The sequence below is a fragment of the Mesoplodon densirostris genome, chromosome X (genome assembly GCF_025265405.1).
Source record: "Mesoplodon densirostris isolate mMesDen1 chromosome X, mMesDen1 primary haplotype, whole genome shotgun sequence".
NCBI lineage: Eukaryota > Metazoa > Chordata > Mammalia > Artiodactyla > Ziphiidae > Mesoplodon > Mesoplodon densirostris.
The window spans coordinates 116,938,208-116,951,410 of NC_082681.1; the positions used below are offsets into that span (position 1 = coordinate 116,938,208).

The following is a 13,203-nucleotide window of genomic DNA, read 5'->3' on the forward strand; positions in this document are numbered from 1 at the left end:
CTGGGCCTGCAGCATACACGTACAAGGCACTGGAGTTTCATGTCTCCCAAGTAGCCTCTGCAAGCCTCTGTTGACATGTGCTAAGGCTCAGCTGTGACACAGACACCAGTTAGGTATTTATATAGAAATTAACCGGAGCACCAAAGTACTCGACTTCCGGTTTAAGGCTCGATTTTAGAGTTCATCACAGGACCTAAAATCACAGGACCCTGTTTATTTTTTTTATTGGAGTATTATTGATTTACAGTGTTGTGTTAGTTTCTGGTGTACAGCAAAGTGATTCAGTTATATATATATATATATATATATATATATATATATATATATATATACACACACACATACACATATACACACATATATATATTCCTTTTAATATTCTTTTCCATTATAGATTATTATAAGATATTGAATATTGTTCCCTGTGCTATACAGGAGGACCTTGTTGTTTATCTATTTTATATATAGTAGTGTGTATCTGCTAATCCCAAACTCCTAGTTTATCCCCCTCCCCGGACCCTGTTGTTTAAAGGGCAATCATTTTCCTCATTAACAATGAAATTACTTTATGTTCCCAAGAAAGTTCCTTCCAGAAGAACACAGATAACTGGCTATAATTAATGATCTGGACTCCTTGTCTCCCAAGTCCAGTCCTGCCATATGTCATCCTGTCACATGAAAATAATATCCTCAGGTTCCACATGCAGAGGCCAAAAAAAAAAGAAAGAATGGATAAATATTTGTGGTAGTCAAGTAAAAATTAGTGGTAACTGTCATTCGTCGGCCACCTGTTTCCTCCTGAAACAGTTAACTGATGTCATGGAAGGCAGCCACGGTGCCTGAGCTTTGGAAGTTGTCCCATTTGTCACTAGGCATTTCTCTTCAGGTCAGAGAGTCTGGTTGGCCCCAGGGACTTACTGGGGGACCGGAAAGAGGGAGGTTTCCTTCCATTGCGGGCTCCCCGGAATCAATTCCTTCATCAAGTACTCTCCGTACTCCTACGCTGCTCTGGCTGCAGGGAAATCGCTACTGGGGCATCTTAGAAGATCTGTGGTTTCTAGCCTCAGCGGGATGCTCGGTGCTCCTTGGTAACATGTACCTCCTCTTTTTCCCCTGCCTGCCCTGATTTACCCATAACTCCTTGCGCCCTTGCATCCTTGCTTCCTCTACTGCATCCAGAGGAAGAGGGGTATGTTTTCTGTCCCAGGCTAACCTCTTATCTGAACTTACCTTCTCCCTTCCCTGGAGCATGTTTTCTTTTATTCTTCCTCCCATTGTGATCCAAGGTTCTCACTCTCCGGTAGTTTCTTATCAGCTTACGTGGAAGTTTGCAAAAACAAATAAACCCACACCTTTCCTTCTGCCCTACCTCCTGCCTCCACCTTCACTGACATCCTTGCTTGGTCCTCCTCTTAGTGGCACCTGTCATTCCTCAGTCACCTGCACTCTGACTTCTGTCCCATCTTTGCTCAGTTCTCAGATGCCCTTTGGATCCCCCAATCCAGCGGCCTTAGCTCAGTCCCCACTCTGGGCATAACGACACTGCTGACCGTGTTCTTTGCTTAGACGCTCTTGTCTTTGCTTCCATTTCTGGGACACTTCTGGGACTTCTACTAATTTCCCATTGGTCTCTCTGACCACTCCTGGGGTTTTGTTTTTTTGTGTGTTTCTTTTTCTTAATATCTTTTGGCCACACCATGGGGCATGTGAGATCTTAGTTCCCCGACCAGGGATCGAACCCATGCCCACTGCATTGGCAGTGCAGAGTCTTAACCACTGGGTTAACCACTCCTGGGTTTTGTTACTGGGTTTCTCTCCCTGTCTCACCAGCCTCAGCTCTGTGCTCTGCCTTCCACACGCTCTACACTCCAGGTACATGGAATCTGTCCTGGTTTCCAGACACACCCCCGCTTTATACCTTTGCTCCAGTTGTTCTCTGGGCTTGGAATGCCCTTCCTCTGAGCATCTTGGTCAGGGCCCAGCTGAGGAGCGAACCCGGACATGCACCCTCTCCCTGGGGCATGATTCAGCACACCCCCCGCCCTCTTCAGAGGCAGACACTCTTTGCACATGGATCTCCTTTTCAGCTCCCTTCTCCTGATTGTGTGTGTGGGTGGGTGTGGGTGTGTGTCCCTAGCTAGAGTGAAGTGCCAGAGGCCATGGCCATAACTCATCCATATTTGCATCCCCAGCACGGTCCCTGGTACATTTGTGGTGCTCCTTAAGTGCTGGCTGAACAAGCGAGTGCTTTTATTGAGTATGATGGGGAGGCAGCTTAAGATGGAAGCATTTTGTGTGCAGGGGCTCTTCCCAACACACGGGGAATGGAGCCATTTACCCAGATAATTCGGGCACACACTTCTGTCTTGTGGAATGGTTCATATTATTTAGATGTAAGGGTGATATTTTGGCCTCAATGATATGGACCTTTCATCCAATTTGTTGGCTTTTCACTGGTATCTTGACCTCTGAGTTCCTCACACACCTCTTTATTGAAGGAGATGCTAATGACAAGTGCTGAACTACTCCAAACCATCTTAGCCTCACAGTCCAACAAAATCTCAGTGAAAGGTGGAAGGGCTCACTCTGTGACTTATTTCAAAAATGACTGTGATCTGAAAGATCTTAGAAATTATATCTATGAATTTGCATCTTTCTTGCTCTACTCTATAAAAGGCAAAAACTCACACATTATAGGTGCTCTTTGGGGCAAATGTATAATGGAAAAATAGTCTCGGCTATACCCAATACTCATCATTTTCCTGAGCTGAGGTTTTCCGTCAATGTCACAGGGTTTCAAATAATCACCAGGAATCAAAATAGTCATTGCTGGGATTTTAAAGTACCCAGCCTCCCCAGATTATATCCATTTGGATTACTTAAAAAGACAGCTGGGGCAAAGGTAATAACTTCTACCCTCTTACAGGATCAGATATGGTTTTTCTGACTCTGTAAGTGGAGCTGTCCAAGGTTGAGGAGGCAGTATGGTAACCTGAATTCCTTAGCTTCTCCATCCATCTTCCTTCATCAGACCACCTTCCATAAACTTCCCATAAGCCTGTTGCTGCCTGAGAATCTTGGAGCGAGGAAGAGTTTGAGGAAGGGATGGGCTGGAATTGGTATTTTAGCTAAAGGTAGGTGCAGAAGTAGATTTTTAATGGCTTAATTTATTTTCTGCTATTTTATTTTCTACCATACATCTCATCTATAGGTACTGTAGGTGCATCCATGCATACTTTCCTACATACGTTAAGCCATTATCTGGCATGGTACAGATACTGTAGTTTAGTGAGTTACCATATGCTTTACTTAGGGATTTCAAGAAGTCGAATACACGCCACTTTATATTTGAGCTGCCCGCACTGCTGGCACTTGCATCAGAGCCATCTTTCCTCTTCCTGGAGGCCACTGGAACTCCACCCATGTTGGTCCCACCATCCTTCACCCTCAGCCTGCTGCCGCTACAGCCTTTTCCTGGTGTTCAGGGACCTTCAGACTCTGAAGGTAGAACGGGCTCCTAAGGGTCACTCACCCAGTCTTCTACCGCCTCTTGGGCATCACTGCCAGATTCAGGTAGACCTGATGCTTGCAAGGCTCCCATGGGGGGGAGCTTCCTCTCTCCCAAGGCAGCCCATTCCATCTTCGGATGGTTTTTTGTTTGTTTGTTTGTTTTTTGCGGTACGCGGGCCTCTCACTGTCGTGGCCTCTCCCGTTGCAGAGCACAGGCTCCGGACGCGCAGGTCCAGCGGCCATGGCTCACGGGCCCAGCCGCTCCGCGGCATATGGGATCCTCCCGGACCGGGGCACGAACCCGTGTCCCCTGCATCGGCAGGCGGACTCTCAACCACTGCGCCACCAGGGAAGCTCCTTCGGATGGTTTTGACTCTCATTGGTTAACACACGAACCGCTGAGTGCATCCACAAGCCTGAAATTGTTGGTGGGAAAATGGGATACGAAGATGAATAAGACAGCCCTCACCGTTGACAGAGAGCAGAGCCAGATATAAATCATTACACCAAAATCTTAGAAGCCTGCTATATATAGCAGGCAGGGGAGGTGTGTCCAAAGGTGGGAGTATATGAGGAAGTGCGGCGTGTTTCGAGAAAATCAACAATGTTCATGTGGTAAAGGGGGCGTGGAGGTGGCAGCAGAGAGAAAAACTGGCAGGACGAGTGGTTTAGGCTTCATTCTGTGCGTTACAGGGAGCCAGATGCCACTCGGAGGCGGGGGAGTGCCAGGAACAGCTCCCTTGCGGGGGAAGGACTCCTGGGTAGGGGGCAAGAGGAACTTCTGTAACCAAACTTAGGAGCTCCCATTTCCACAGGTGACAGAAAAAAAAACCACAACCCATTCTTGATGCTTGAAGTAATCCAGACTCTTGAAGGTCTGCAGTTAGACCATGTGGACTCAACCTGTGGCCTTTTTCTCCTGGCATGATCCGAGTACTGGCTTGGATGGGGTACGGATCTGGCTCTGCTGACCTGTTGTTGTGGGGTATCAAGACCTGCCCAGCCGTCATCCCTGGCTACCAGATCCCCACGGCCGCCGCGTGCATCTGTTCCCCAGCCACAGCCTCGGCCTCACTACCCCCCACCCCACATCACAGGTGTGCCACCGAGCAGTCGTGCTGATCTCAAGTCCCAGCTACCGTCGGTGTTCCTTGAGAGGGTCCCCAGGAATGTCAGATATGTCCCCCACAATACTGGAGAGCGGTGGGAGGGAGCCACATTAGGCCCTGTCTGACCCGCTCGCCTTGAGGAATGCTCCACCGAGGCCTCCCCATGTTGGCACGGGGCCTCTGTGGGACCATTTCCTCCCAAAGTTCCTCGAGGTAAACAGGGTGCCGGCGCCTCTGCTCTGGGCTTTCTAAGGGGGTTTCTTACTTGCCTCTGCCCCCTGGGGGTTGAACCTGAGTCGGGGCAACACAGAGGAACTGCTTATATTCTCTTGCTTCTGATCCCTCTCTGGGCTTTTCCCTCAACCTCAGGAGACGCTTTCTTCTTCCCAGAGGGCAGGAAACTGCCCCTGTGTTAATTTCACATCTTTCCCCACTCCAGGGCTTACAGTTCAACATTCAATACCCTGAGTCCACTCAGCCTCTGGTTCTTGATCATCAAAAGGACACTCCTGGGACTTAGAAAACCCTTTCTGCAGTCCTCAAAGCCTGGCTCTTTCAAGGGAAAGCCTTACCTTTCATAACTATTCTTTTGGAAATGAGCCTTCAGAAGAGCTTGTTTGAGAAGTGAAAAGCTGAACACGGTCTCCTGTATTCTCAGCTACATCTGCTTTCCCCTGAGGTGGTGGAGGTCTCAGCATCAGTGGAAAGAGGGCTTCAGGACACACATCATCCCCAGAAATGAAAATGACGTTGGATAGGGGGCCTCCCTGGTGGCGCAGTGGTTGAGAGTTCGCCTGCCGGTGCAGGGGATACGGGTTCGTGCCCCGGTCTGGGAGGATCCCATATGCCGCGGAGCGGCTGGGCCCGTGAGCCATGGCCGCTGGGCCTGCGCGTCTGGAGCCTGTGCTCCGCAACGGGAGAGGCCACAACAGTGAGAGGCCCACATACCGCAAAAAAAGAAAAAAAAAAAAAAGAAAATGACGTTGGATAATATATCAGAAATGTATTCTGCTATGTAGAATGTACTCAGTCTCCTTAATGGAGTTTTTTGTTGGTTCACATCCTTTTGGGGCCAGCGGCGGGAACTCCATGCTACCCTGAGCTGCTCAGGTCTGTACTGTTCTCTTAGAAAGGGCTCCCTTGGTGGTCAGGAACATTGGGTAAGAACGGGAGGCCTGACATTCTCAGATACCAGTCTTGTTTGTAAAGAGTTCCAAGAAAGGAAACCCCATACACTTTAGACTTGGAAGGCTGCTAGGCAACATGGCAAGGTGGGGTTTGGTGGGTTGGAGAGGAGGGAGGAGGGGGAGAAACTGCCTGATGTGTCAGTAACACAGTGATGGGTTATGGCATGGGGCGAGTATGACCTTTTTTTTTTTTTTTTTTTCTTTTTGCGGTACGCGGTCCTCTCACTGTTGTGGCCTCTCCCATTGTGGAGCACAGGCTCCGGACGCGCAGGCTTAGCCTGAGCAGCATGTGGGATCTTCCCGGACCAGGGCACGAACCCGTGTCCCCTGCATCAGCAGGCAGACTCAACCACTGCGCCACCAGGGAAGCCCCCACCTTTTTAAGTCTTTGTAAGATCTGAGCTGTGAGCAAGCTGTGAGCAAGCTGCTCATTTCCTAAAGTTGTCATGAAGGGCCTGGTATACACAAGTGCTTGTCAAGTGTCAGTGTGCCTACAGATCCCTGCAGGATCTTGTTCAGATGCAGATTTGGGTTCAGTAGATCTGGTGGGACCTAAGATCCCCATTTCTAATGAGCTCCCAGGTTGTTAGCTACTGCAGGTTCATAAAGATCACTTAGAGTAGCATGAATCCAGGCCAGGGATTCTGGTTCACCCAGAATTACCCCAGGGGTTACCCCGAGGTTTAACTGAGTCAGCGTGTCCTGGGGTGACATTTCTTCAACTGCCTTGTAGAGCGGCAACAAGCATTTACTGGTGGTTTTATTTCTGGGTGAATAGCCTCTAGTGAGCTAAGAGAAAGTTACTTTCCTGATTTTAGGAATCAGGAAAACCTCAAGTTCTAGTTGTCAGGTGTAGAAACAGGTCCAGTATTTTTCTAACTCTAAGCAATTGATCATCCGATTGTTGCATAACAAATTATTGCTGCAGTTAGTGACTTAAAAGAGCCACTTTAGGGACTTCCCTGGGGTCCGTGCCCCCTCCATGCTTCCAGGCTTCCCTGGTGGTGCAGTGGTTGGGAGTCTGCCTGCCGATGCAGGGGACACGGGCTCATGCCCCGGTCCGGGAAGATCCCACATGCCGCGGAGTGGCTAGGCCCGTGAGCCATGGCCACTGAGCCTGCGCGTCCGGAGCCTGTGCTCCGCAACGGGAGAGGCCACAACAGTGAGAGGCCCGTACCGCAAAAAAAAAAAAAAAAAAAAGACTCCATGCTTCCAATGCAGGGGGCACGGGTTCAATCCCTGGTCAGGGAACTAAGATCCTGCCTGCTGCACGGCATGGCCAAAAAAGAGAGCCACTTAATTTTGCTCATGATTTTGTGGAACAGGATTCCAGTAAGGGCTTGACTGGGTGGTTCTTGCTCAGGGTCTCTGAAACAGTTGTAGTCAGACACTGGCCCAATTGGGCTGGAGGTCCCTGATGGCGCACTTAAGTGGCTGGCGGTGGGTGCTGGCTGTTGACAGGGAGCTCCGTTGGGGTTGACGCTGGTTGTAGCCTTGGAAGCCACCCAGCATCACTTATGCCACATTCTGTTTGTTATAAGCACGTCACGAAGGCCAGCTCAGATTCCAAGGGACAGGAATCGTGCCCATCTTTAATCCACCACAATTCCCACCTCCAAACTGAATAGTCAGGTGGCATTTTACTTGCTCTGGGAGCACAGGCATAAGACTTACATGTGACTTTTCATATGCACAAGAACGCTTTCTGGTGGTCCATTGATCTACTCTGCTGATTCCTCACCAAGGGAGAGCCACGGTAGAAATCTGTTTGGGGCCCAGGTAGAGAAGGCCAGAGCGTTCGTCGTGGGAGAAAGGTGCTTAGAAATGGCGTCAGCATCCACATTTGGCTTTTATCCTCTAATCGAGGTTCATTCTGAAAGTCACAAATCACTTTATATGAAGCCAGAGATATCGAGGGCATGAATTAAACTTTACAGCCCTCTGCTCTGCTTGTCAGAACTATATGTCAAAATTTTCCAGCAAAGCTGGATGAAAAGATGGAGCTTAGATGAAGTAGACTGTAAGGTCTACATTACTCATCATCATTCTAATATTGCCTACTACTGTTGAAAGTTTCCTTCATTAACATGTGCTTTGCTGCTTCTTAAAATAGTTCCATAACCAAATGCCGCAGTTCTGAAAAGCATGATGAAAAAGGTTCTTTGATCATGTTCATTACTGAATATTTTTAGCAGAGCAATCATTAGGATTTGGAGGAAGCTGGGTGCCTCAATATGTCAGCAGAGGGCTTGGCTTCTTTCAGAGACCTACCTCCCAACCAGCCAAAGCAAATCTCTCCCCAGCCTCAACTTTCAGTTACTCAGCCACAGACACTTCATCACCCTGTGGCTTCAAAGAAACGGTGAGCTCATGTCACCGGTGTCTGAGTGACTTGCTAAAATCAGTTAGTGGCTAGAGAATCTCCTTAACATTTCAGCCGGCAGTGGTTGTGAGTGAAATGCCTCCCTTCCTCAAAAGGAAGCTCCCTGGTGCCCTCACCAAGGTGAGGAGGCTGTCTCAGTCCCCCTGGCTTGGGACCTCTCAGGGATCTTTGCCCACTAGAGCCCCGTGCACAGTCGGGTGCTATTTATATCCATGCCTTTATATGTCGGCACCCTCTGCCTTCTAATTAGTTTTCTATTCGAGTCCGCTTTCTTAGAAGGTGCTAAAAGTAGTTTCTGGCCTCGGGGCCAACCCCAACTCTGCCCTCTGAGCCACAGTATATTAGAAACTGGATGTTTTGTCTGTGACAGCACGGCCACCGTGCTGCTGATGCTGTCAATGTGCAGATGGTAATGAAGGGAAGCTCTAAAGGGACGCCCTGGTTGGGGCTAGAAGGCTGACAAATTCACCACTGTCCATAGCATCAGAGAGAACTGGATTTGGAAAGGCACTTAGACATCAGTGTTCATCTAGTCACTCATTCAACGAATATTCCTGGTGCCTGCTTGTCACCCAGTGCTGAGGATACAGACGAGAATAAGGCAGGAGCGCTTCCTTCCCTCAGGCAGCTGATAGTCAGGTGGGAAAGGCAGTTATGGAACAAGTTGTCTGGGAATATTTGAAGGAAGAGAGCAGTGGACCATGGGCGAGAATTATAAGCAGGAAAACCCAGTCTGGGGGTTGAGAGATTTCCTTGAGGAAGTGATGCTAAAGGTGAACCCCCGTGGATGGCCGAGAGTTAACCAGGTGGAGAGTATATGGCAGGGTGAGGGGAGGGGGAAGCCCTTGGAGGATGCTCAAGTCCAGGGCCGCTGGGCCAAGGCAGGGCCAGCCTGTTGCTCAGCTCCACAGAAAACAATGAGAAGAGTGCCCGCTGCATCTGCGTAGCACAGGGGCCTTGGCTTAGGGAGTGAAGGGGGAACGCGGGTCTGAGATGAGACTGGAGAGAAGCACAGGGAAGAGAGAAGGCAAACTGCCTCAGAGTCAAGTTAAGGATTTGAATCCAAATACAAAGGACAGTAGAAAGCCGATGAAGGCTGTTGAGCAGGTATCTGACTTATATTTTGAAAGACTGCTCTGCGGCTCTTGCTACGTGGAGAGTAGATTGAGGGGACAGAAAAGCGACATCCCTGGAGACAGGTTTTGAGGCTCTTGCTGTAATCTTTGAACAAGGTGGGGATAGATTGGTTTAGATGGAGGATGGAGAAAAGCGGGTGAACCAGGGAGACATTTAGGAAGTAGATTGGTGAGTAGAAGGCAATTGATTGGACGTAAGGAGTGAGGGAGAGGGAAGCGGCACAGATGAGGCCAAGGTCATCTTGTGTAGCCACCACCTCATTTCTCAGCTTCAGAGGCTGAGGTTAAGTAACTTGCCTTCTGAGGCTTGAGTGACTTGCCCAAGCGTACAAACGGAGGACCCAGCACCCTTGTCCCTAGGCTCTGTCCATCATGCTGTCTCATGCCTGATATCTCTGACTGAGTGACCATTATCATATTAGATAGAAAGATCTCAACTGCCAACATGTCATTTCAGTTGACAGCAGAAGTGCAAGCATAAACCAGATTCTTTTCAAAATTTTAATTTTATATTGGAGTATAGTTGATTAACAATGTTGTTAGTTTCAGGTGTACAGCAGAGTGATTCAGTTATACATATACATGTATCTATTCTTTTTCAAGTTCGTTTCCCTTTTAGGTTATTATAGAATATTGAGTAGAGTTCCCTGTGCTGTACAGTAGGTCCTTGCTGATTATTTTAAATATAGCAGTGTGTATATGTCAATCCCAGTCTCCCAATCTATCCCTCCCCCTGGTAACCATAAGTTCATTCTCTAAGTCTGTGAGTCTATTTCTGTTTTGTAAATAAGTTCATTTGTATCATTTTTTTAGATTCCGCATATAAGTGATATATTTGTCTCTGTCTTACTTAACTTAGTATGGTAATCACCAGGTCCATCCATGTTGCTGCAAATGGCATTATTTCATTCTTTTTGATGGCTGAGTAATATTCCATTGTATATATGTACCACATCTCCTTTATCCATTCATCTGTTGATGGACATTTGGGTTGCTTCCATGTCTTGGTTCTTGTAAACAGTGCTGTAGTGAACATTGGGGTGCATGTATCCTTTTGAACCATGGTTTTCTCCAGATATATGCCCAGGAGTGGGATTGCTGGATCATATGGGAACTGTATTTTTAGTTTTTTAAGGAACCTCCATACTGTTCACTATTGGTATAGTGGCTATACCAATTTATATTGCCACCAACAGTGTAGGAGGTTCCCTTTTCTCCACACCCTCTCCAGCATTTACTGTTTGTAGACTTTTTGTTGTTGTTGTTGTTAAAGAGGAGCGTGTTTTATTTATTTACTTACTTTTGGCCATACTGCACGGCTTGCAGGAACTCAGTTCCCTGACCAGGGATTAAACCTGGGCCATGGCAGTGAAAGCTCAGAATCCTAACCACTTGGCCACCAGGGAACTCCCTGTTGGTAGACTTTTTGATGATGGCCATTCTGACTGGTGTGATGTGATATCTCATTGTAGTTCTGATTTGCATTTCTCTAATAATTAGTGATGTTGAGCAGCTTTTCATTTGCCTCTTGGCCATCTGTATATCTTCTTTGGAGAGATGTCTATTTATGTCTTCTGCCCATTTTCTGATTGAGTTGTTTGTTTTTTTGATATTGAGCCACATGAGCTGTTTGTAAATTTTGGAGACTAATCTCTTGTCAGTCACATCATTAGCAAATATCTTCTCCTGTGGGTTGTCTTTTCATTTTGTTTATGGTTTCCTTTGCTATGGTAAAGCTTTTGAGTTTCATTAGGTCCCATTTATTTGTGTTTTATTTCCATTACTCTAGGAGATTGAAAAAGATCTTGCTGCGATTTACGTCAAAGAGTGTTCTTCCTATGTTTTCCTCTAAGAGTTTTATAGTGTCCAGTCTTACATTTAGGTCTTTAATCCATTTGAGTTTATTTTTGTGTATGGTGTTAAAGGATGTTCTAATTTCATTTTTCTACATGTAGTTGTCCAATTTCCTCAGCACCATTTATTGAAGAGACTGTCTTTCCTCCATTGTATAGTCTTGCCTCCTTTGTCCTAGATTAATTGATCATAGGTGCATGGGTTTATTTCTGGGCTTTCTATCCTGTTCCGTTGATCTATGTTTCTGTTTTTGTGCCAATACCATACTATTTTGATGACTGTAGCTGTGTAGTATAGTCTGGAGTCAGGGAGCCTGATTCCTGCAGCTCCATTTTTCTTTCTCAATATTGCTTTGGCTATGCAAGGTCTTTTGTGTCTCCATACAAATTAAAATTTTTTTTGGTTCTAGTTCTGTGAAAAAATGCCATTGGTAATTTGATAGGCATTGCATTGAATCTGTAGATTGCCTGGGGTAGTGTAGTCATTTTAACAATTTGATTCTTCCAAACCAAGAACATGGTGTATCTTTGCATCTATTTGTGTCATCTTTGATTTCACCAGATTCTTGTCTTTCATAACATTTGTGACTTCTTTATGGCCCTGTATTGGTACACCCAAATATATCTTTGAGGACTTTAATGAAGTTCTATGGAAATTGGCATCCTCTGTGCTTGTTTGTTTTTACTCAGTCCCACAGAGTCTAGATGAAAGGGCCTTTGAGTGGTGAAACCACCATTCAGAGTAGATTGTTCTTAGAGGGATAAAATCATCTAGCATCGGGCCTCCCTGGTGGCGCAAGTGGTTGAGAGTCCGCCTGCCGATGCAGGGGATGCGGGTTCGTGCCCCGGTCTGGGAGGATCCCATATGCCGCGGAGCGGCTGGGCCCGTGAGCCATGGCCGCTGAGCCTGCGCGTCCGGAGCCTGCGCGTCCGGAGCCTGTGCTCCGCAACGGGGGAGGCCACAGCAGTGAGAGGCCCGCATACCGAAAAAAAAAAAAAAAAAAAAATCATCTAGCATCCCCAGGGCATGTCTTTCAATCAGAAACAATGAAAATAGTCCACCCTTTGTCTTATCCTTCACTGTAATGTGATGCAGAACTCCCAGGGGAAGAAGGGGGAGTTGCTGTGATCTAATTCGTTGACTCGGTTGTTATTCTCCATTCACTTATTCATTTAATTTGCATTTATTGAGCACTTTCCATGTGCTAGACACCAGGGCACTGAGCTGGGTGCTGGGAATGCAAAGATGATCAAGGCACAACCTGTGCTTTCAGAATGTTCTGTTTCTACAAGGAGACGGATATCTAAAATACTTTTGTTAATGGAAATCAAGTTTATATTCTAAGTGCTGTGGTTTCTGCCTGGTGATGTCAGGAAAGACTTCGCAGAGGCATAGCCCTGAACCCGGACCCTGTAGGATGAGGAGCAACTCTGCAGATGCTGTGGGCAGGGAAGGGGGATCTGGGGCAGAAAAGAAGGGCTTGGAATGAGCAAATGTCAGGAGACGGGTGAGCACCTGGTGCATCCAGGGAATAGGTCTAGGATGAAGAACACACAGTGTTTATGGCAGGGAGGGAGTGGCCGGAACTGAGCCTGGCAGAGTCAGCTGGGGCCAGATGTGAAAGCCTCACTGACACACCTAAGAGCTGCCACTTTGTCCTGGAAAGGAGGGCCATTCAACAAAAGGGGTCACCCGGGGCCACCTTAGTTGTTTTTCTTTATTGTGTCTTTCCTATTCGAACAGGAATGTTTGTTCCAACGCAGAGAACGGAAGGCATCTCAACATCAGACATCATCACCAGGATTGTCCGTGACTATGATGTTTATGCCCGACGCAATCTCCAGAGAGGGTACACAGCCAAGGAACTGAATGTCAGCTTTATAAATGTAAGTGTGCCACCCCGTACCCTCTGAGGACCAGCACGTCACACTACTGCTAACACTGTCTATTAATCACTTACTCTACGCCACGTGGTATTCTTGATGTTCGACATTTGTCTCATCCAATCCATATAAGAGCCCAGT

General features: G+C 47.2%; 1 protein-coding gene across 4 annotated transcripts in view; it reads left to right on the forward strand.

The window, feature by feature from the left end:
* The window catches only part of PCYT1B (phosphate cytidylyltransferase 1B, choline), a 123,669-nt gene that overhangs the window by 76,280 nt on the left and 34,186 nt on the right, over positions 1-13,203 (forward strand). For all 4 annotated transcript variants that reach the window (XM_060086799.1, XM_060086801.1, XM_060086802.1 and 1 more), the window contains exon 6: positions 12,923-13,065. In XM_060086799.1, coding sequence (XP_059942782.1) covers positions 12,923-13,065 — 143 coding nt within the window. The remainder of the gene's footprint in view (positions 1-12,922; positions 13,066-13,203) is intronic.